The sequence below is a fragment of the Corvus moneduloides genome, chromosome 3 (genome assembly GCF_009650955.1).
Source record: "Corvus moneduloides isolate bCorMon1 chromosome 3, bCorMon1.pri, whole genome shotgun sequence".
NCBI lineage: Eukaryota > Metazoa > Chordata > Aves > Passeriformes > Corvidae > Corvus > Corvus moneduloides.
In genome coordinates this window covers 24,586,844-24,609,280 of record NC_045478.1, presented here as the reverse complement: position 1 = coordinate 24,609,280, position 22,437 = coordinate 24,586,844, and the positions used below count along the sequence as shown (strand labels likewise).

The following is a 22,437-nucleotide window of genomic DNA, read 5'->3' as shown; positions in this document are numbered from 1 at the left end:
GTTTGCTAAATCCTTTGGCAAGATACTAAGTAACATTCAAGATTTAGGAGGAAACTCCTATGCTTTGCATTTCTAAAAAAAATTTGTTAATAATCATTAAAAACTGTATATTATTAACTGATGATGCATGAACCTTGCAAGGTCCACCTGGCAACAAAACCTTCTGAATTCATTTGTCATCTGTAAACATCCTGATTCAGAACAAAAAAAAAGAAAAAATAGAAAGGATAGTATGATGTTATTAATGCTTCCTAGTTTAGGACAGCTTTTAAATCTATAAGAATTTTTTTTTTTTAAAAAGAAATAAGCGGAAGAAAATAATTGTTCAGTATTTTTAAATTTGTATCACAGAGAGTCTAACTGTGTTTCTGTGATTTTGTGCCCAGGTCTTTTTTAGGTTTCTTCTGTGCACACTTCGGCAGAGCCAGGTTCTCCAAACCAGCTCATAATAGGTGTCCCTTCCAACCTTCATTCTTGTTTGGCCTGATGCTAAAGTGACACCAACAGGGAAAAAAAAGTCAGAAAACCAAAACCAAAAACCTCTGCTGCTTAAAGGCCAGAAAATATTCCATCCATTCCATTCCATTCCATTCCATTCCATTCCATTCCATTCCATTCCATTCACCTGGATAATATTTTGTTCCTGTGTGTGCATATATTTATGGATCCTCAGTGGGTAGAGAAGAGATGGGTTTGCTATGGCAGAAACATGGATGGTGCTTCACTTGTTTGAAGTGCAGCTTCATTAGTAATTGATATTCTGTTCATCAGCTGAAGGAGCTTGTGGAGGGACACTACGTGGGACAAGTGGAACTATTTCAAGTCCACACTTCCCTTCTGAGTATGAAAATAATGCTGATTGCACCTGGACCATATTGGCTGAACCAGGAGACACCATTGCTTTGGTCTTTACTGACTTCCAGTTAGAGGAAGGATATGACTTCTTAGAGATCAGTGGAACAGAAGCACCATCAATATGGTAAGTCAGAGATCTTGTAAAGGTCTCATTTCCTGTTTTTCTTTTATTGGTGCTTATCTGAAAAGATATTAAAGGATATTTAAGTTATTTTCTACCTGTTAGTAATGACCATTTTTTATGCATTTTCTTTGGACCCCTTCACCTTTCAGAACGGAAAAAAAGAGTTTGCCTCTGTTTCTTTCCACATCTCTACCCTTCCTCTTCTTTTCCTCCATCTTGCAGAGTTATATTTGTAAGGTATCTTACAAGTGAGGTTTTAATTCATGTTACATATTTGAAGTTGGTATAAGAATATTTTCTGATGCTGTGTCTTGAATGACTTATTATGGTATTGTACTTCAACAATGAAAGTAGTGAGCAAAAGTCAGCCTCAGTAAAACAGGAATATATAGACAGCTAATAGATGACATCTTTTTTTAAACAGGCTATAATTCAGTCTTACTACATGTACTCGTGTGCAAGCATTACTATCTTTATGCTAGCTGATGTTAAATCTGTTTGCTTAGCAATATTAGGGATTAGTAATTGTAATACTAAATCTACATTCTCTCTACTAAGTAAAAGATGATAGTTCTGCCTGTGGGAATGGATTAAATTGTGGAACAGTTTGTATTATGATTTCTTTGCAGCCTACATATGCAGGTTTTTCATCCTTTTCATCTCTGAGAACGTCTTGTGCTTGACATATGCACCATTGCTATAAAATTTAGCCTAGAAAAATGCAGATCTACTCACAGATGACTGATGGTTATTATTTTCAGAATGCCTTTCTAGAGATAGGAAGCAATCCCACTGTTATTTTAATGTCATAACAGGATAGACAGTACAATACATTAATAATTGTGAAGTTCTAGCTAGCATCTGATCTTTTGAAAATATAGCAATAAAAATGTGTAGTAACTATGCTTGGAAACTATGTAAAAACTTTGGTTGCAAGACACATGTAGATTTATGTCACAAGATTACTCTCTAACATTTCCACATGACCCAAAGTTGTGTAATGGCAGTCAGTGAAGCAGCTTGGTACCAAATTAAGTGCTCATGTCTGTCCGAAGCACAGCCTGAGAGTACTCCCTTGCCTCTCACTCATGCACAGACATACACAACAATCATCAATGACAGAGTTTTCTTCTGAGGACTTCTAAGGATCAGAGCTGAAATCTTGAAGGGGAAGAACTAATGCAATTTTGCTGCAGAACATAAAAGTCTGTCCATTTGATTTCGTATAAGGCACGCTACTAGACACTTAAAAAACATACTTGTGCTTTTGATTTCTGGTAATAGATGAAGTAGAATATGAGCAGAAGGCATTGGAAACATTCTACATTGATCTCATGTAATATCGATCAGCTTTACATTGGAAATCAGAGATATAATAAGAATTTATTTTCTCCTAGAATTCAGTCTCAACATTTTTCTTGTTTTCTGTGGTGTGTTGGAGATTATTTAGCACTGATCACTAAAACCTGGATTTACTGTGCGTTCCTAAAATCATAGAATCATAATATAATCTGGATTAGAGGGAACCTAAAAAGACCATCTAGTAAGAGCACTCTACTGTGAGTAAGGACTTCTTTAATTGGAGCAGGTCGCTCAGTCCTGACCTTGAATGTTTCTGGGGATGGGCATCCAGCACCTCTCAGGGCAACCTTTTCCAGTGTTTTTCCACCCTCACTATCAACAAATGTCTTCTTTATATGTAGTCTAAATCTACCCTCTTTAAAATCATTACCCCTTGTCCTATCACAACAGGTTCTGCTAAAAAATCTGTTCCTCTCTTTCTTATAAACCTCTTTTAAGTACCGAAAGGCTGGATCAAGATCTCCACAGAGACTTCTCTTTGCAGGCTAAACAGCCACAACTCTCTCAGCCTTTTCTCATGAGAGGTGTTCAGGCCTTATCATTTTTGTGGCCCTCCTCTGTACTTGGTTGAACAGGTCCATGTCTTTCCTGTTCCAAGGATCCCAGAGCTGGATGCAGCACTGCAAGTGGGGTCTCACCAGAGCAGAGCACAGGGGTACAATCCCCTCACTTGCCCTGCTGGCCATGCTGCTTTTGATGGAGCCCAGGACACAACTGGCTTTCTGGGCCACACAGTGCCAGCTGGTGTCCAGCCTCTCACCCACCAGCTCCCCAGAGTCCTTCTTGGCAGGGCTGCTCTCAATCTGTTCATCCCCCAGCCTGCATTGATACGGGGGGTTGTCCTGACCCAGGTGCAGCACCTTACACTTGGCATTGTTGACCCTCATGAGTTTTCTATGGCCTACTTTTCGAGCTTGTCCTGGTACCTCTGGATGGCATCCTATCCCTCAGGTTTGTCAACGTCACCGCACATTTTGGCGTCATCAGTAAACTTGCTGAGGGTGCACTTTATCCCACTCCCCATGTCACTGATGAAGACACTAAACAGGACTGGCATCGGTGATATCAGTGAAGGATTGGTACAGTATCACTGATGAAAGTCTGGAGAAGCTATGGGGAGTTTTGTAAGAAATGTTTAAAGGATTATTGGAAAATTTGGAATGAAGCTACACATTCAGCTATATTTAAGCCAGAACAGTTACCATAGCGACATTAGAGCCATGCTAAATGTAGTGCATTCTGTAATATGCTAAAATCAGCTGTGTGTTTAAATGGGAAGTTGTTCCATACTTAAAACTAATGGTCTAGGGGTGTTATCATCTTAAAATGTGACTTTTTTTTAATTGCTCCCTTTTATTGTATCTGGCATCATGTCAACAGCTTTAGACATTAATTCTATATTAGGAGACACATATTCCATTAGCGTAGTCTGGTAATTAGGTTTGTTTTTTCCCTTAAAGGAATATTTGCTGTAAAATCAGCAAAAAAAGACACATACATGAGCACTGTAAAACCTAGAAAGAGAACAAGAATAAAGAAAGTAATTTCAGACTGATGATTCTTTAGTGGTTTTAGTGCATGATGCAATATGTCTGGATTACCCTCTCCAAATACATCAGCAAGGTAAGAAGCAGCTCCAGCATGACTGCAGTAAAAGCAGGATGGACTTTTTTTTTTAAGTAAAGCAATGGAATTGCAAGAACAAGTGGAATCTAAATGCTGAAGGAAAGTAATCTGATATATCTATAAAATATGTAAATAAGAGATTTTATGTTATAGTAATTACATAGATTATATATCTTATTCCTATATAATATTAATATTTATTATATTACTTATCTGACACACGTTTCTAAACCTTCTATAAGATGTTCAGTTAATTTCCGTTTTATATAGCTGACTGTTGTTTTGTTTTCCAATGCATTGATAAGGAAGACAAAATTTGTTTACCTTTTCTTGTTTTTAAAATCACTCATACGGTCCATCCTAATGCAATTAGTTTATAAAAGAGTTAAGAGACATTATTTTATGTACATGATACAGTTAGAAGGTGTAAAGCTATTCAAGGTTTGCTTGTTGGGGGTTTTTTGGTTTGTTTTGAGTGTTTTTTTCTTCTTGTTTTTTCTAATTAAAGAGCAGTTATATAGCTCTGGATCTTGAATGAATATAGGTGATCGCATTTTTAATTCTGCTTTGAATCAATAGAAGTGTCAACAGGCTTAAAAAGAGGAACATCAGTGTTTGCAAAATGAATGTGAAGGACATAGTAAAGGCTTTTAATCTATAAAAAGAAGTAGGAGTAATATCAGTTAGACTGTAGGTGAAATAAATCTTTTTGAATTTGAATAATTTTCTTAGTTTTCTATTTTATAAGGAGTTTTAGGTGTAAAATAATTTTATTTTGAGTTAGTAAGCTACTGCTTGCAATGCCACAAACTTGTGGGAGCATAACAGATAAGACTGCCTCTGCTACGTGTGGAGCCCATCTCCACGTCGATCAAAAGGCAGATCTTTTGGGTCCAAAGGGCTCCTCTGTTGTTAATTATTAGAACATTAAAAAAAAAAAAAATCTGAGCATTGAAAATAACTTTTAAAATTCTTCCAAACATGTCCTTTTAGATCTCTGCATAAGTTATATGGTACTTAAAATTAAATCAAGGTTGGATCTAAAGATAGCACTTAGAAGTATCTTAAGTATGTTAGAAATCCAGACTTCAACCAAACACAGTTTTGAAATAGAAATCTGTTACTTAGGGTAAGCATCCTATTGAAAATCTCTTAGTCTTTCCCAAGACTCCTCCTTGAGATGGAAGTTTGGGGTTTTTTATTATTATTTGTAGGTTGGGTAAAGCTGGGCAATTCACATGGGCATAGATAGATAGATCCAACTCAGGCTTTTTCATGTAAATGTGGCTTGGCCATGGTTTTTACAAGACCATCAAGTTATCTTATACTGTTAGACTGTGCATGAAAGGTGATTGTGATACTAAGAATAATCCTGCAATTATTATTTTTTTAACTTGGAATCTTAATTTTGAACAAATTTTGTTCAAAAATTATTTTTTTTTCTCTTTGACCAGATAATATTGATTTTATCTTACTGTGCTTCAATTTAAAGCCAAAATTATTATCCTTCACATTTTTGTCAGTATTTGCCAATGCAGGAGAATGAACTACACTTCATACTTTTTAGTCTAAATTAATTTCCTAATACTATTTAAAATTACCTTTAAGATTATTATGACTTCCTTATAAATCATCTCAATATCATAGTGAAAGGCCATAAAAGTGTATGTGGATGTGAGAGTGATTTGAAAGCAGTAGTAATGAATTGCTATAATCTTGGCATACAATTTGACATAAGTATCTGGAGTCCTCTGAAACTCACTTCTTATTTCTGTGTTAATGAATAATTCCTATAACAGCTGGATACTATTTTGTGTTTCGTAGCTAAATGCACCAGTTCAAACACTCAGATATATTTCAAAATAGTAGGATTTCAATTTGTATGCTTTCTCTCCTGTTAATAGATCTGTTGTAATCTTAATTATCACCCTCCTTGTGAGAGGCCTATAGCAAAGTTATGCATGAGGAAATGGAGTGGTCTAGATCACCTTTTTGATAGATCTCTATGGCCATAGATCCAGACATCCGAGCTGAATGTTTAGCTCAGAATTACATAATTAGACAGCTAAAGAGCACCATCTATTGGTTTGCTGTAAAAAGATGTATCGTTTGTGGATCACCTTCAATAAAGTTGTTCTACACCAGAAAAAGGCTTGGGACATACCTGTGCCAATATAAGGCACTATTTTTGTTTCCTTCTCCATTAGGTGAGAAAGGATATGCCATGGCCATGCAACAAAGGGGAGGCAGTTAGAGTACAACTTTTTTATTTGAGAAAACTAATACATTTTTATTAATTTATGGGTAATTGCTTACTTCTTTTAGCCTCCTTAGAGATATCATGACCATCATTCCTTTTTTGTGTCACTAGTGAAATTCTGCAAAGTCAAATGCTTGTCTTGGAGTTCTCTTGCTGTCTACTAGTTTTTGGAAGCTCTTACCTTTCTCTAGCTTGTAACTGGATTTCCCCTATTACCTGTTTTGGTTAGGAAACCAATAAGTATAAGCTTCTCTACTGGATAACCTGTCCATCTGACATGCCATGAACCACATTTGGGGTTTTTTTCAGGAAAACAAGTTGCATAGTTACGCTCAGATTCTTCCTATTGACTTTCATGGTGCAAAGTTTTCAGTTTCCATGTAAATATTATGTAATCTATCACATTTGGAAATTAGCAATAATGTTACCTTGCACTTGAACTCAACCTATCAAATATATGTAGCAACACAAAAACATTTAAAACTTATTTACTGTAGAGCACTATTCAGTTCCAAACCCCCAAGATACATTGGAAGGATAAAGAAACTTTTAAGGGGAGTGGCTAATGTAGATTTTGTGCCTATATGAAGAGCTTTTTAAGACTGAAAAATATAGTGATCCTGACAGAACATTACAGATTTTTAATTCATAATATGTTTATTTACCTGAGTAGAATTAAAATTCTGTTAATTAAATACATTTTTGCTAACAGATTTCTTCCATACATCATTCGTTCAGACTCTTGCTACAGCAGACATCATCAGAAGGGATTTACATATTGGAAACTGAATAAATGACAGAAAAATCCCCAAAATAAGTAATATGGCAAACACCGTGTCCCTTTAAAAAGCTCAGTGGAATACATCTTCTCCCCACCTTCTGAGTCCTGTCAGTTGCTGCCTTTGGTACTGATGCTTGTCTCTCTGGGTTTCTCCTACCTGTTTTCTGTTGGCAATATCTACGCTCCCACACTCCCAGAAATGTGTCCTGTTTCTGCATCCTCCCTCGGCATTTCCTGCTGTGTTCAATGGTTTAAGCCTAAAATCCATTAACATTTATCCCAATAAAGAATGGAAAAATCATAGTTGATCCTGGTTTCTCGTAGATAAAGGGTTGAAAAACATATACCCCCAAGCATTTTTTTTTGTTTCTTTTTAAAGTCAGCCATGTGGTTTACTCGTAGTCAAAATGGTGTATCAAAAGTTTTCAAAAAAAGTGCTGAACTTGAGTTCCTGTGGAGTTGTGTGATCTTGGAGAGAATGTCTCACTGGTATCAGAGCTGTTAAGCACAGTCTCAGAAAGTATTATCCCCACTCACGTATTAGGGAATTTATAAAGAAAATTGGCAGAGTGTTTTGCATAGGACATCAGCTATGTATACTAAACATGTCATACAGGAAACCAGTGTACTCTAGTTCTAAAAGTATTGCTTTCCAGAGTCTTTTTAAATTCCCTGAGTGGGAAATAGCAAGTATTAATTCAGTATCTATAGGCAGTTCTTTTTTTAATAGCAGTTTCTAAACCCAAACATATGCAGATAAACAGCTTCTTCACTCCTACAGTTCTCCCATAATAAGGATTAATAAGCTGATATCATCAGTGATCTATCTTGTACTTGGCTATATTTATCAAAATCATCATGTTTCAAAATGGATTTTCTTCAGGCATTCAAATGCCTACTTGAAAAATGAATTATCCACAGTTGTAAGTAAATTTTTAGCAGTCTTGGGGAAATACAGTGAACACTGCTCAGTATCTTTGGAGTCTATGGAAATTAAAAAAAAAAAAAAAAAGTGGACTGGACAGTTAGTGAACGGTTTGCCCTCCCTAAAATTTATGTAAGAGAGAAGATGAAACCTGACTAGGCTTAAGAAAGCAAAGCTGCAGGGAAATTGGTATCTTAAGACAGCGTTACATTTATTTCTACCATCCTGGGCATTGTCTTCCTTTCGCTTTCAGCATCCTAGTAGCAATTTGGGGTTTTTTATTGTTTTGATACAGAGGAACATGACAGGTTTTTGTTTTTTTTTTATTTAAGTGTATATTAAATAATTCAGTATAAATGATATAAGGAAATGAGCTCTGCTATTTGCAGTGACAAAACTGCAGATTCTAATTGCTGAAATGGCCATAATGAAGACAGGAAAAAAGAGTGCAAGTAGTGGTTTCAAACATAAGCTGAAATGTAGCATCCAAATTTGTGTGTGATCTCTGAGTTGGTGGCATTGCACTGGAAGAAAGGAAGTGTTGGAGGGAATAAGGACCACCGTTTTCCTTTCTATTGTATGTTGTATGTGTACATATATATATATATATATATATATATATATGTATGTATATTATCTTTTGGTTAATCTGATTTAAAAAAACCCAACATTGTACAGAGTCCTGCTGCAAAGACAAACCTATTTAAGGCTCACTTAATAAATATGTTTAGTTTATGATAATATCTCACATAGAAATCTTGCAAAAGTTCTTAGACTTGTATTTGAAGAAAGTGTTTCTGAAATGCATCACTTACCTCTTGTAGTTTTTTCATGCTAAATAATATATATATAAAAGTACGTATTAGTATCTGTATGCATAAAAGTGTGTTGGATGTTTTGCAAGGATTATGACCTTAAAATAAATAGGAGGGCAAATATACTTTATGCTAATAGTAGGGACTAAACTCATATAATGTCTTGCCTGTGTTAGCTGTAAGGACACAGAGACCACTTAGCTGTTAACACCAGCATGTGAGTCGCGTATGAAGTGAGAAGTACAGAGGCACTAAATTGATGCTTAATTCACAGAACACTATTGCTTTCTTTGCACCTATTAATTTACAGCCTACTGTGCTGAAGAGGCATAAAGGCTTCATTCATAGCACATCACAAACTGACAGGAACATAAGAGTGAGAGAACTCACTTAAGGAAGCACTGTGACCCACAGTATAATTTTCCACTATATTTAAAAGAACATAAAAAGCACTAGATTTTTAAAATTAAGTATATGAGCACAGTTTAAATACATTAACAGAGAGCTCAGATTACTTAAAATATCACTACTTTACTCTGTTTCTAAATAGATTTTATAACCCTGGGGATTCAGTGTGCTCCTAAAGTACCCTTCTACTGGGTCTGTTGCATTATTCTAGAATATCTATAAAATTAGCTTCATTTGTTCACGAAACTCGACATTGGATTCAGGAAAATATGTTTTAATGATGAAACAGTTCATGTCAATGTACTTTTCTTGGAGATATTTGTGAATCATTAAATTTCTTGCTTTTGCACAGTATCTATCCATCGCAGCCAACCTGAAGTGTAAAACAAAAAAAACAGATATCTTGACTTCTGGAATGTTACATTAAGTTCTTCCTCTCTCTCCCCTTTTGCCATACACTCCTACCAGGGATTCTAGGTTTGCATGCAATAATCCCAGTAGTTCTGAAAATGCACACCTACTCACTGATTAAGAAACCAAACTAAACCAAAACAAAACAAAAACTGAAACAAACCAACAACCCCCCCCAAGACCCCCAACAAACCCACAAACAAACAAAAACTGATTTAAATTTAAATCTAATTTAAACTGGAGTTGTCAAATCTATATTTCTTTTGACATCTGTGTTACCACATGAGAAGGAAAAAGTTTAATAGAGACAATCTTGCTGTTAATACATCTCTGCATGTAAATATGAAGTCTCAAACTTGTAGAAATAATACAATTCAGGTCATTTGGTCAAATCCCATTAACAGAGGGACTACTAGATCAGTCTGGAAAACAAAAAGAAAGTTATTCCCTGGACATTATGCCAAATTCTAGTTTTTGACATTGGTACCTAATTTAGCAATAATATCAGAAAGGAAATCAATCATGGTGTAAAGTTACACTGACATGGGTAGTGGCCTGTTTTCCCATTAAGATCAGTGAGGATGAAGGATGGTAATTTACCAGACTGCTCTTTTAAAGCACTGTAGTTTTCTATCATATTTTTCAAATACATTAGAATTTTAATATTAACTATTGCAATTTTCTAAAAGATATAGTGGGTTTTAATACATCCTGGGTTTTTTGGCATATGCTTTCAAACACCCAAGTATATGAAAATTTGTTTGGTAGGAATTAGCATAGTTAAATGTGTTCTTACTTTACAGCATATAAAATGATCTCAGCAATTATTCATCACATTTTAAGAGAAGAATAGAATTTTACAATTGTAGGGGTTCTGTCCAAAATACTCATTACTGTTTACCTTCTGTGAGATAAGAATTAGGAGAAAAGCAAATCAGGCACCAAACTTGAAAGAATATAAAGAAGTTTATTAACAGACCTAAAAGAGGGAAAAAGAAAAAATAAAATCATACCACACCTTCAGAACACTTCTCCTCCCCCCACCTTTCTCCCTTCTCCCACTGAAAATGTAAAAAGAAAATCCTTGAGATGTTCAGTCTGTTTACCACTTCCATAATAACCTTGTTCAGTTCATTTAGGAAGAGGAGTCTTTCTTGCCCATGCTATGAACATATTATCACAATGAGACAGCTGCCCGGGTTGGTTCTCTGCACACACCATGTGAGAGTCCCTTCCCACGACTTGCAGCTTTTCCCACAACTGCTTTCGAGTGTCCAATCTTGAGCTACTGGGGTACAATTTTAAGGTTGAGCCATTCAGAAACAAAAGTTCACCCATCTCTGGGAGCATTTCATCTGTAAGAATAGAGGCCCTTCTCCTTCCCTGGGAGCAAAGGGTCTTCCTCATCTTCATCTCTAAGACTATCTCTGGGAGCATCTCTAGGAACAGAGGTCTTCCCCTTTCCATGTGGAGTGAGAGTCCTCATTGCTTCCATCTCTCCCTGTTCAAACTTCTCATCAAATTACAGCTGCTTCAACATCTGCTTATCTCAGCATAGGTGCTTTTGCTCAGAAGTTGAATGCTCCACCCCCCATATCTTCATGAAATTGCAACGGGTACTCTGATACATCATAGCTTCACAACAGAATTTCAGCTTTAAGCATCTCCTCTTTCTCCTCCCTGAGGTTTTCAGCTCTTCACAGCACTAAAAGGGTTAATCTCACCTAGGCCTTGCAGCTGGAATGTCCCTTATCGCTGTTGGTCACATGATCTCTGCTGGGCAGCAGGGCATTTTCAGCTGAATCTTGACTGCACTGGAGAGGGGGAGGCGGGCTGGTCTGTCTGCACAGAGCAGGGCTGGGGGGGGGGGAGCGGTTCTGAGGGTGGAACAGGGCCCATCGGCTCCAGGATGGCCGTGACCCGGCCCAGCCTGGCCCAAGCAGGGCCTGGGCCAGGCCCGCTGGCCCCTGCATGGGGCCCGCAGCCACCTGTCCCAGCGCGGAAACAAGAGAGAGCTGTGGGAGGGGTTTGTCTATTCTCAAGTGTGGATCACAGAGGCGGTCACAATTTTAAGTAGCTTAAAAAATTGTCCATATTCAAACTGGCCAGCTGATAGGTTCTGTCAGGTCATAGAGGAGCTGTAAGCACCCCTTAGCAAGAACATCACTTCCAGGACTATGCTTGCTAGCCCATGACATAGGGGTTAATATAGGTTTGCTTTATTTTTTTTCTGGATGTACTGAAAGCATGGTACATAACAACTAAAACATTTGTTAGTAATTTGGGTTGTTTTCTTTCCAGCAATATATACCAAAGTAGACATACCCCTCCAGAAAACTCTTCCTGAATTTCTACTGCAAGATTTCTAGGCCAACTACCCATTAATTCGTTGAATGTTTTTTCTGCTGAGACCAGTGCTGTGCTCTACAGCAGCTCAAAGTAAACCTGCCAATGAACTGTTCTTACAGTTAATAAATACCTTGGCCCCGGGTATCGCTGTTTAGTTAGCACACAGAATACATCGATTATTTCTTTGACTCTAAAAGAATGTTAAATTGGATTTAAATAACATGTTTATTGATGGCTACTCTTTTTTTAACGCCTGCACAGTAGGCTAGTGATCGGACTTAATGGATTTTCTGCAGAGGTCTGCACTTAGAAAATACTGTGCTGTTGTGTATCTCTGATGTTTTAAAGTGGTAGTTACAGCACAGAAACTTTGGGTATGATTTGTAGTGGTGACCGAGATATTGTTTCTGTTTATCCAATCTCCCAGATGGGCAAGGGAGAAGACAATCAGCAGGGAAAGCAATTTGCTGTGAATAAAAAGAAAACACTAGATTTTGCTAGTTTAGCCAAGCTTGCAGCAGCACCACAGTGAAGAGTGAGAAATTCAGATGTAAAACATTTAAACAAAAATGGAAACACTAATGATTACTTTTTATACCTTGGATGCTGATGGGCATTTTAACTGAAAAACTATTCCATATTCTGTTAAGATTGGCAAATTGGAAAAGAAAGGAATGCCTCATGATTAAAACAAATTGTGCTTCTCTTTAAAGTCTGGGTCTTATATGTGCTTTATTCATAGCGTTGCTATGTCATGTTAACTATTATCTTCAGACAGGATTTGTGCAAGGTTTTGCCAATATTGTGGTCCTCATTTCTCATATATTTGGGTTCAACTCTTTCAACTCTTCTGTTAGCTGCAACTACTTTGGTTGAGCCATGATGATTATATAAAAAATGGTCTTATAAAATCATACCAGAAAGAAAAAGGAAGGAAGAGTAAAGAACTCCATTTGTAGTTGATCTGCAGTCCATTTATGAAGTGGAGAGAAGAGACTGACTCCCAAATAAGGACTTTATGGATTCTAATATTCATATGCAGTGAATTTCAAGTCAATTATGTGTTTATATAATGATTTAGCTTACTGATAGACTTAAAAATTGAAAACTGATGTCAAGAATCAACCAATATAAAAAATGCTTGTCCTCACAACCTCAGCAGTGACAGCAGATGAAAAGGATGCTGAAGCCCTTCATGTGAGCCCCTATTACCTGGTTCTCAGTACAGTATTGCAATGAACCGGCTGATTTTGAAGCATATTAAAGAGGTGTACACAAACCAATATTAGACCAAAATTAGAACACCTGGACACAGACTGTTCACAGGTTTAAAAGGATGCTTGAAAAGGAGACATGTAATTAGAAAAGAATTAAATATGATTCAAAAGTGGATGCTTGTGTCATCTGAAAGCAGTTTCACAGGTAAAGGTTTAGAGCATCTAAATGCACCCATGCAGAGAAAACACCATATCATTACTAGTTAAGTAGACCAAGGACACTATGGCTAAGACAAAGAACCATAATCTGTTTCCACAGTTGAAGGAAGCAATGGCTTTGTTGTTTCAGCAAACTTCAAAGTTGATGTTGAATTTTCCATTTCCTCATTTCTTCAATGAAATTGGATGTGTGTCTTAAATTTGTGTTCTAATGAGTTGTAAATTATTATGTACAGCCCAGGAGTAACAATAGGATTTCTAGTTTTAATATAGAAAACCTAGATCTAAAGACTGACTACACAAGAAGACATTATAGCAGTTCTTCTATCCTCATTGTTGTGAAAAAAAATCGTTCCAAGTAGCAAATCTTATATTTAGCATTGAAGGTGTGGGACTCCAGAATTTGGCAGTATTTATGAGGAGAGTTTCTAAAGATGAGGGTTTTAACTCTTCTGCAGAAGGCAACTATCAAGAGAAATCTCAGTTTCTTAGAAACTGGTGTACAGGTTTTCATAATAAATATTTAGAATTAGCATGCTGCCCCCTGGGTAAATATATGGTAATAAAAAAAAAGGGTGGTGTGTTTGCTTCAGCTGCTGTGTTTGAAATCAATCCACTGCAGTCCCACTGGGCTGGATAAAGCTCTTAAAAATGTTAATTTTTCTGTGTACAGTAAATAGCAGTAAAGCCCTGCAAATCTACATAGACTTGAGAGCTGAATTAATAAGTTTTATTTATATTTGGGATTTATCCACATTTTAAATGGTTCTATACTGGGAGAATCTCAAGTCATTGTCAAATTTTAGACACTAATGACTGGGTTACAACAAAAGAGAATCTGTCTTAAAAAAAAAAAAATACAATGCTTATCAGAAGACTGGAAAGACAGATTACACGTTCGATATGAAAATGTTAAAAAGAGTTTGCAGATCCTGTTTACTCCAAACGTGGATATTCTTTCAGAAACTTTTACTTCTCAGGAGTGATAACAGTTTCCTGTTTGTCCAAAGTATATAGAACTGGAGTATTGTTTTTGTTATCATGATCTGATAAATTCAGGCAACAGATATGAAATTCATATTTAGGAACAAGATGTGCCCATTCTAATAATAAAAGATTACCTGTGTAAATGAAACCAGGAAAATTCTCCATCTGAACATGAGCATATGTTTTTCAGAAAAATACTACATAACCCCTGATTTAGTGTTTTCCAGTCCTTCAGAGTCTTTGGTAATCTGCTAATTATCCTTATTGTTAAAAGAAAGCATCTTATTTCCAAGCTTGCATACATGGCTAGCTTCAGGTTCCAGCCACAAAGTTCTGTCTTTCTCTGCAGGACTGTAAAACTGTTACCAGACTCCAGCTCCCAGTAAGTGCTTGCAAACTGTAATCTCACAACTTCCTCTTTGATAATATAAAGAAATCTTTTTGTTTGTTTGTTTGTTTAGAAAATTATATCTAATTTTTTAATTATTTTTGATTTCTTTTCAAAACCTCTGCAAATATTCTTGGCTGCAAACCAAAATTTTGAAATGAAAGAGAGTATTACAGGAACAGATATTTGTTTGTTATTTCCCTGACACCCTCAGTGTTAAGCAGGTTATCTATTGGTCCCCATGTCAGTGTTTGGTTTTGTTTGAGTTTTTTGTGGTGTCCTGGGGGATAGCTTGAGAATTTTGCTTGAATGGAAACCAATTGATATAAAATAGAAAAGAAGCATAGATATGATATGAGTTTGCGTTTTCTGTAAGTTTTATCAAGTTACAACTGGCTAATCTTATCTCCTGCCAACCCAAAGAGCCACAACAATTTTTGTGATCAGACTTTGTCAGGAATTCTAGCAAAAACAGTAGAGGAGCTGTGCCCAATCAATCATATGAAAACTTGTCCCCTTCAAGACAGCAGACAGTTGCAGTCAAGTGAAGTGAAGGAACTCCCTCCCTGCCTTGGGTTGTATTTTTGTAGACTACCCTTTTTGATAGGTTCCTTCATGAGAATCAAGAACAAATGTCTCTTTTTCCGTTTTTGGGATGGATTTTTACATTTTTGTTCTTGGACTCTCATTCCATGCACCTTAGCATTTACCAGTATAAAGCAATCCAGCTGCCCTTTAGGATATTTAAAGGTAGGACAAAGAAATAAGTGTAAATATATTGAGAGCAGATCCTTGCAGAATATGCTCAGAAAACCAAAGATCCTTTTTGAGAACATGAATTTGTATCAAATAGAGAGGTAGAAACATCCACAACAGCATGGAGTTGCCTGTTCTCAGTGTTGAACAAAGTCTATCCCCATGAGGTTTTAATGAGACACTAGAGATTTAGTGGGAATTTGTCTAATTTTGTGGCTGAGAGGCTGTCAGAGGTTTAGAGGGCAGTTTTGGGGAATGCAGCCAAAGAAGAGCACCACGCCACTCACTGCATGTGGTCTCAAATTTGTTTACAGGAAAAACATATCAGGTTGGGTACATATTGGGAGGAGCTGTCAACTTCCTCAAGGGCAGAGAGGCCCTGCAGAGAGACCTGGCTTGGCTTCCCTCTGTCCCACCTCACGCTTGGTTTTCTACACCTTTTATTTAATGTCTGTATATATTCCCCTTGAATGTCTTTTGATTCAACATTCTGCAGTTTTCTGCATTAAATCACTGGCATAAGCTGCCTATGACCTCAGCCCCTGACCAATTTCTGAACAACCAAACCTGACTGACCTTCTACATGTGGCTTGAATAGAGACAGCAACGTTAACTTCTGTCAGTGCTTGCTTTGGAAACACTCAGCTGTGGAAGCGCAGAAGTAACACACTCATTCCTTGCTTATGACAAGTGCTTGACAGTCTTGTGTGTGGCAGGGAGTTGTTTCCACATTAAAGGCAGGTGCTCACAGAGATAGTCATGTTCAAAGCATTTGGGTTTCATGCTGACATTCAGATCAATACAGACAGGTGTGGCTCACTTGTGTTCTTATGGGACTCAGTTTCAGAATGCTTAACCTGACAAAAACCACTCATGTAAAACGTATAATACTGTATTTTATACCCGCAGCAGGGAAGTTATTTTAAAATTTGTAATCGCTGATTTTGGTGCTTAACATCGTGAAAGCCGGGTTGGTTTGTATTTCACAGATATGGTCAATGTGGATTTACCTAGCCTATGTTGTAGAGAAGAATAAACTGAAAATACAGCATACCTACTATTCTTTCTTAGCAGTACAGTAACAATCTCTGTATTTTCTTTTATTTAAAAAAATTGAGATTCCAATTTGATGTAGCTTCATGTAAAGAATGAAGCCAATAGTTTTATCAGTTGGAGGGCAATGCTTTTGTGAAGTTTGTAGGAGGTAGTAAGCCTGATTTATTGGATGAGCTGTACAAGATCCAAAACCTTCAAAAGGTGTGGAGAAAGTAAATCTTGAAAAATAGGGCATGAAACGTTAATGAACAAATAATAATTTCTATTCTCAGCATGTTAGTAGAAATAGAGTACATCTGTCCCACCCAGCAGCTGCATCATTTTGAAGCTCTTGAGAGGGCTTATGGAGATGAGGAGAATATAAATCACAAATTTCGCTAAGTGAAAAAGTAGGCAAAGAAACAGAAATACAGTCAGTAAGTATCTGAAATACATCAGTAAGGAAAGAATATGAGAGACTTTTATTCCAATATTTAAGAAATTATAAAAACTGAAAATCTGAACAGTTTTAAAAATTACTTGTTTTAATTTTTAATGTAATACTATGATAAAAGATTAATACAGAGATCATATATTGTTTTCAGAGACAAGACAGAAATGCTAGTATTTTATCTCAAAGCTGTTTCCAGTAAAACTAGGGAGAAATTGAACTTTTCTCTGCTCAAAGAAGTGGAAGATAATTTTTGTAAATCAAATGTACCATCTGTATTTATTTTTAATACTCCTAAACATGATTTTCCTAATTAACTAGTCACGTTTAAAAGAACTGCCACCATGAAGCTATGATGCTGGAAAGTATCCCATTTCAGCTTTAATTTAGAATTAAATGTTCTCATTCACTGATACAAACTAGTATTTATTTTCTTAAAACTATTCCCTTAGCAGTACTCTTTCAAATGACTTTTTACAAACAACAGAGATCCCCATTCAGTATCCAATCTTTCTATCTAATAATTAGCCTTAGCTCCACTACAATAAAACAATGCTTGCTGTTCTTGTTTTAACTGTTGACCACTTTGAAGACCTAACCAACTCACTTGTTTGGTTGGGGTTCTTTAATTACATTTAGTTATGTCATGCTTCTGTGAGTACATTCTTTTTATCAGCTAAAATATGGACCTTCAGTAATTTTATATTTGAATCTTACATGTTTTATGAAAGAATTATATAAAATGTATTCTATCATTTAAAATACTTCAATTGCAGAGCCATTTCATTTCAACTGTTTTTATAAAGTTGATTTCTTATTTACTTTGTAACTTGAAACAAGTAACAAATGAACCCTGTTTTCTGACTAGTAAGCTTCAACTATGAGTCAAAGGATTTAAATATGAAAGCATAATAACAAGCTCAGTTCCTATAAATCTCAAAGAGATCAGCATTTTTTATTGTCACATTATGATAGTAGCATACCTCAGTTGAGTGCTGACCTCCACAGCTCCCTGCTTTTTTTTTTTTTATTAAGAAGGCAAATCTATAGCATTTAGCGGATCTGCCTATTTAGGTTCCTAGCATATGATAAAAATGAATCAACCAATGAAACATGAATCTAATAACGGAACTTTATGTCTCCAGTAATTCTGGTTTTTTCTTTTTTTTTTTTTTTTTTTCTGGTTTTGTTTGTCTTTTAATAATGCAAAATAAATTTGAATGTAAATCATGAGATTACAACACTAGCATTTCCAATTCCAAATTTTATTGTTCTGTAACTCTGAATCAATGATTTGAACCTCGGCTTAAGCAAGCCAAAGAGGAAGTCAGCAGCAGTAGTTAGTGCAGCTCATGTTGACAAGGTGAAGTTTACTGCAAATTGTAGTCTGTGTGCTTTCCACTGTCTAAAATATGGAGAAAAAAGATCCTTTGACATTTAGATTTTAAGTGCAGGTATGCCTTGATTTTATATCTTCCTAATGATATTTTATATTTATGTAAAAAATGCAAACTCTGCGCTGCATCACAGAGAAAAATGTAGAGACAGTAAGGACATTAATGCAACACTCCTCCTATTTACATATTGCCAGCAAAGGGATATCAAATACAGGGAGATTATTGGTGAACTTTGTATGTTTCTAAATTCTTGGAATCACCAGCAGTTTTTGATGATAAAATTTAATTTACAAGAAAGAAGTGGCATTAAACATTTACCACACTTTAGTCATCTTTCATTAGGAAAAAATATTATAAATATTACATTGGGTTAAGTTATGACCAAAGTACACACTCCCTGATTTGTAATATACAAGATATATTTAAATATATAAAACATAGAATCATTTCTAGAAGAAATTTTAAGCTACTTACATCTTCTTCTCTGTGAATTCTTGAAATGAAAGCAGCTTGATATGGAATATCTTTTTGGGCTTTGTAGTAAATACTAGTATGAGGAGATTGCATATAAGTTCTTATATATATAATAGAAAAGAAAAAAAATAAAGTACAGTCCTACAATTTTTACTAAATTATAGTATTTTTATTATTTGAATATACAGTGTTCAGCAGAACACCTTTATGCATTTGAACATGTCAGAAAGTGTTACAGATGAACAGTAAAGATGCTTGTCTGAAACTTAAGTATATCAAATTCCTCATCATTTTATCTGTCTTTATGGGTACCTCATTTTTTGGAGCTGTAGAATGACTTGATTCAATGGTTTTATCAAGCAGTAGTATTTACTCTCCACTAATTTTCAACCTGCTACTTCTATTTTAGTGTGATCTGTCAACAGACCAGGTGGCTAAAGGAATTGGAAATGCATGTGTTTCTGCTCTTGGCTTTCACAGATCTTTACTGAAGTGCTGGGGAAAAAAAAAAAAAAAACGACACCCAAAATTAATCTAAATCCCAGTTTTAATTCCTTTCAAGCAATGATAAATATTGATAATTGGAGAATAATCTAGCCAAACATAAGCTTAATCTGGCCAAACAGGGGCTTTACAGTGTCATAAAAACCCAGAGCCATATTTCATCCTCTTATTTTCAGGGATAACACAGTACTGATTTCTGAGCTGTGTTGATAGTCAGCTGCATACATCTAATTTGATGACTGCACATAAGCAGTTTAGTGTTGTGAAGGCTGACAATGGGTAGGGCCCAGAGCACTCTCAAACATCCTACAGATGATTTCACAGAATCACAAAATCACAGAATTAACTAGTTTGGAAAAGACATTTGAGATCATCAAGTCCTACCTATGACCTAACCTAACACCACCTTGCCAACTAGACCATGGCACTGAGTGCCACATCCAGTCTTTTCTTAAACATCTCCACGGAGGGTGACTCCACCACCTCCCTGGGCAGCCCATTCTAATGCCCAATCACTCCTTCTGGGAAGAATTTTTTTCCTAATGTCCAGCCTAAACCTTCCCTGATGCAGATTAAGACTGTGTCCTCTTGTCCTGTTGCTGGTTGCCCGGGATAAGAGACCGACGCCCACCTGGCTACAACCTCCTTTCAAGGAGTTGCAGCTCTTGCAGTTACATTCTACAACATGAAATGTGATCTGTGTGTCTTTTCCACCTTTTATCTTCTGATATCTGTAGTATTCTCAAGTGAACAAAAAAAGACCTGTACCCATGTAAGCTCTACACTTTATACACTTAAAAGTACACAAATAGAAATATTTTCAAAATATACAACAGAGGGAATATATCTGCGTATCCGAAAGACCTATGTCTATTAAACTTAGACAGAAATCATATGTTGCTTGGAATAAAGAAAGAACACAAGAAGAAAAAGAGTATATGGGAAGGCATGGAGCACATGACTGTGGAATTCAGTATAGGAATATACTGTGATATTTTTCTAGAGTTCTATATCAATGACTATATATTTGTACCAAGCTGAGAATAAAATAATTTCCTTACCACTTTGCACGGGACAGGTTTCTTGGCTGCTACCACTATCTGTTATTGCTGCATTGGTTTTTGGTTCTGTTTGGGTTTTATAGTTATGATTGAGTCACTGTATCTAGATGTTCATCTGGTGTTCCTGACACTATTTTAATTTATGACATACTAACATTAGTGACTTTTGGTGAGCATTCTCATTAGGAGGTAATATCTTTTATGAAGCTAACTGCTGGTATTAGATAAAATACACAAACTTGTGGGTAATAATTCAGATTGAACACTAAACATCATAGATTCACCTTCCAAGTAACATGCCTGTCCATGGGAAGCAGTGAGTTAATTCCTTGTTCTGCTTTGCTTGACTGTGAGGCTTTTTCTTTCCCCACTGAAGTGTCTTTATCTCAACCCAGGAGTCCTCTATGTTTTACCCTTCCTCTTCTCTCCCTGACTGCACTGGTGGGAGTGAGCCAGTGGCTGTACAGAGCTTGGCTGCTGGCTGGGGTTAGACCATGACACTCCTGAATCTGTGATGCTTAGTGTTCAATCTGAATTATTAATTTTAGGTTCCAGACCTGGCTTTAGAAAGAGTCTTGTGGGTGTTCCATGAGAAACTTGACTGTAGAATATTTTTGTTGATTGAAAAGGAAAATGAAAATATTCTGCCATTGCTGACTGTTTGCTCATCAGTTATCTGCACGTTGATTCCTTCCAACCTGGTATTCTATGATGCTGTATTTCATATGGCTGAACAGCATATGAGTACAGCTATTCCAGTTCTTATGAACTACTTTAGCCTCAAGGGTACTGGAGGAACAGGAAGATAGGATATCTAGGAATTAAAATCTAAAAGAAAAACATTAGTGTCCATTATCAATAAGATTATTAATGAAATGGCTATAACTGCACATTATGTAAGGCCAGCAAACCCTAATTAAAAGCTTAATTGATTACTAGCCAGTTAAAACCAAAGGAAAAGTAAAACCCACCTACTACAGCTCCTAGTACATTGTGATAGATGGTATCTTGGAGGCATTTCCCAAGAAGGAATTCTTGCATACTTCTAGTCAGGCAATAAAATACAAAAACTTGTCACATAAAGCAAGATGGATGGAAGGGAGTGTTTTTGCCTGGAAGTTTCATGGTGTCTGCTGTAGGACTAGGGCACTTCCATTAGTAATGGATGTACACTCAAGCCCCTTTGAGACTTGTCCTTGGGGCAGAAAAAGTCACAGTGCAAATCAGTCTTGTCCACTGACTTCTCCTTGACTGTTAAATAAGGATTGTCCAAAATGGAAGTTGGATGAGTGTGTAGGACTTTCACATGTAGTTTTCAAATAATGTTTTTAAAAAAAAAAATCAAAACCAGAACTTCGCAAAGTTGATAAAAAATCAAGTGTTTAGTGATAGCATATTTGGTACTTCACTGACTTGTATATCTTTGTTATAGTGCATAATTTGCAATAATTATAGCAAGTGTTTATGAGAAAAATAAGCAAAATAAGCAAGTAGAAGTTAGTCACATGTTAGGTTGTGCTTATTACTAAGGATATATAGAATGGTTTCTTATAAATCTTCTCAGAAAGTTGATTGAAGAAGCAAATTCTGTTAGGCTTATCTTGTGCTTTCATGTACAATTTACTTTGTAAGATTCTTTCTCTCTGTTTTATTTGGAAAAAATATTCAGAAAAAGTATTCAACCAGGTACCTCATACTATCAATGAAAATAATCTATGTAAATCATGAATTTTTGGGTTCATTTTGTCAGCACTTCGAGTCTTTCAACGGGAGTGATGTTCTTAAATCCCACTGGTTTCTTTTCCAAATAAGGGGAAAAAATATCAACATCAAATAGAAATTCAGGTATGAAATAAAAATGCAGAGCTACTCCTGGAAGTAAACTTTCTGCTTTTATTCTGTGATGAAAGAAAACATAGGTTTCTGCATATTTTGTTTTGATTTTGTGGAATAATGATATGAAGTCTTCTTCGTATGATTTTGTCTTTTAACTAACAGTAGTTATAAATGCAGACACCAGAATATTTGTCTT

At 36.0% G+C, this 22,437-nt stretch overlaps 1 protein-coding gene across 2 annotated transcripts in view; it reads left to right on the top strand.

Moving 5' to 3' along the window:
* CSMD1 (CUB and Sushi multiple domains 1) overlaps nucleotides 1-22,437 on the top strand; it is a 1,116,713-nt gene that overhangs the window by 594,935 nt on the left and 499,341 nt on the right. For both annotated transcript variants that reach the window (XM_032104597.1, XM_032104596.1), the window contains exon 5: nucleotides 772-979. In XM_032104597.1, coding sequence (XP_031960488.1) covers nucleotides 772-979 — 208 coding nt within the window. The remainder of the gene's footprint in view (nucleotides 1-771; nucleotides 980-22,437) is intronic.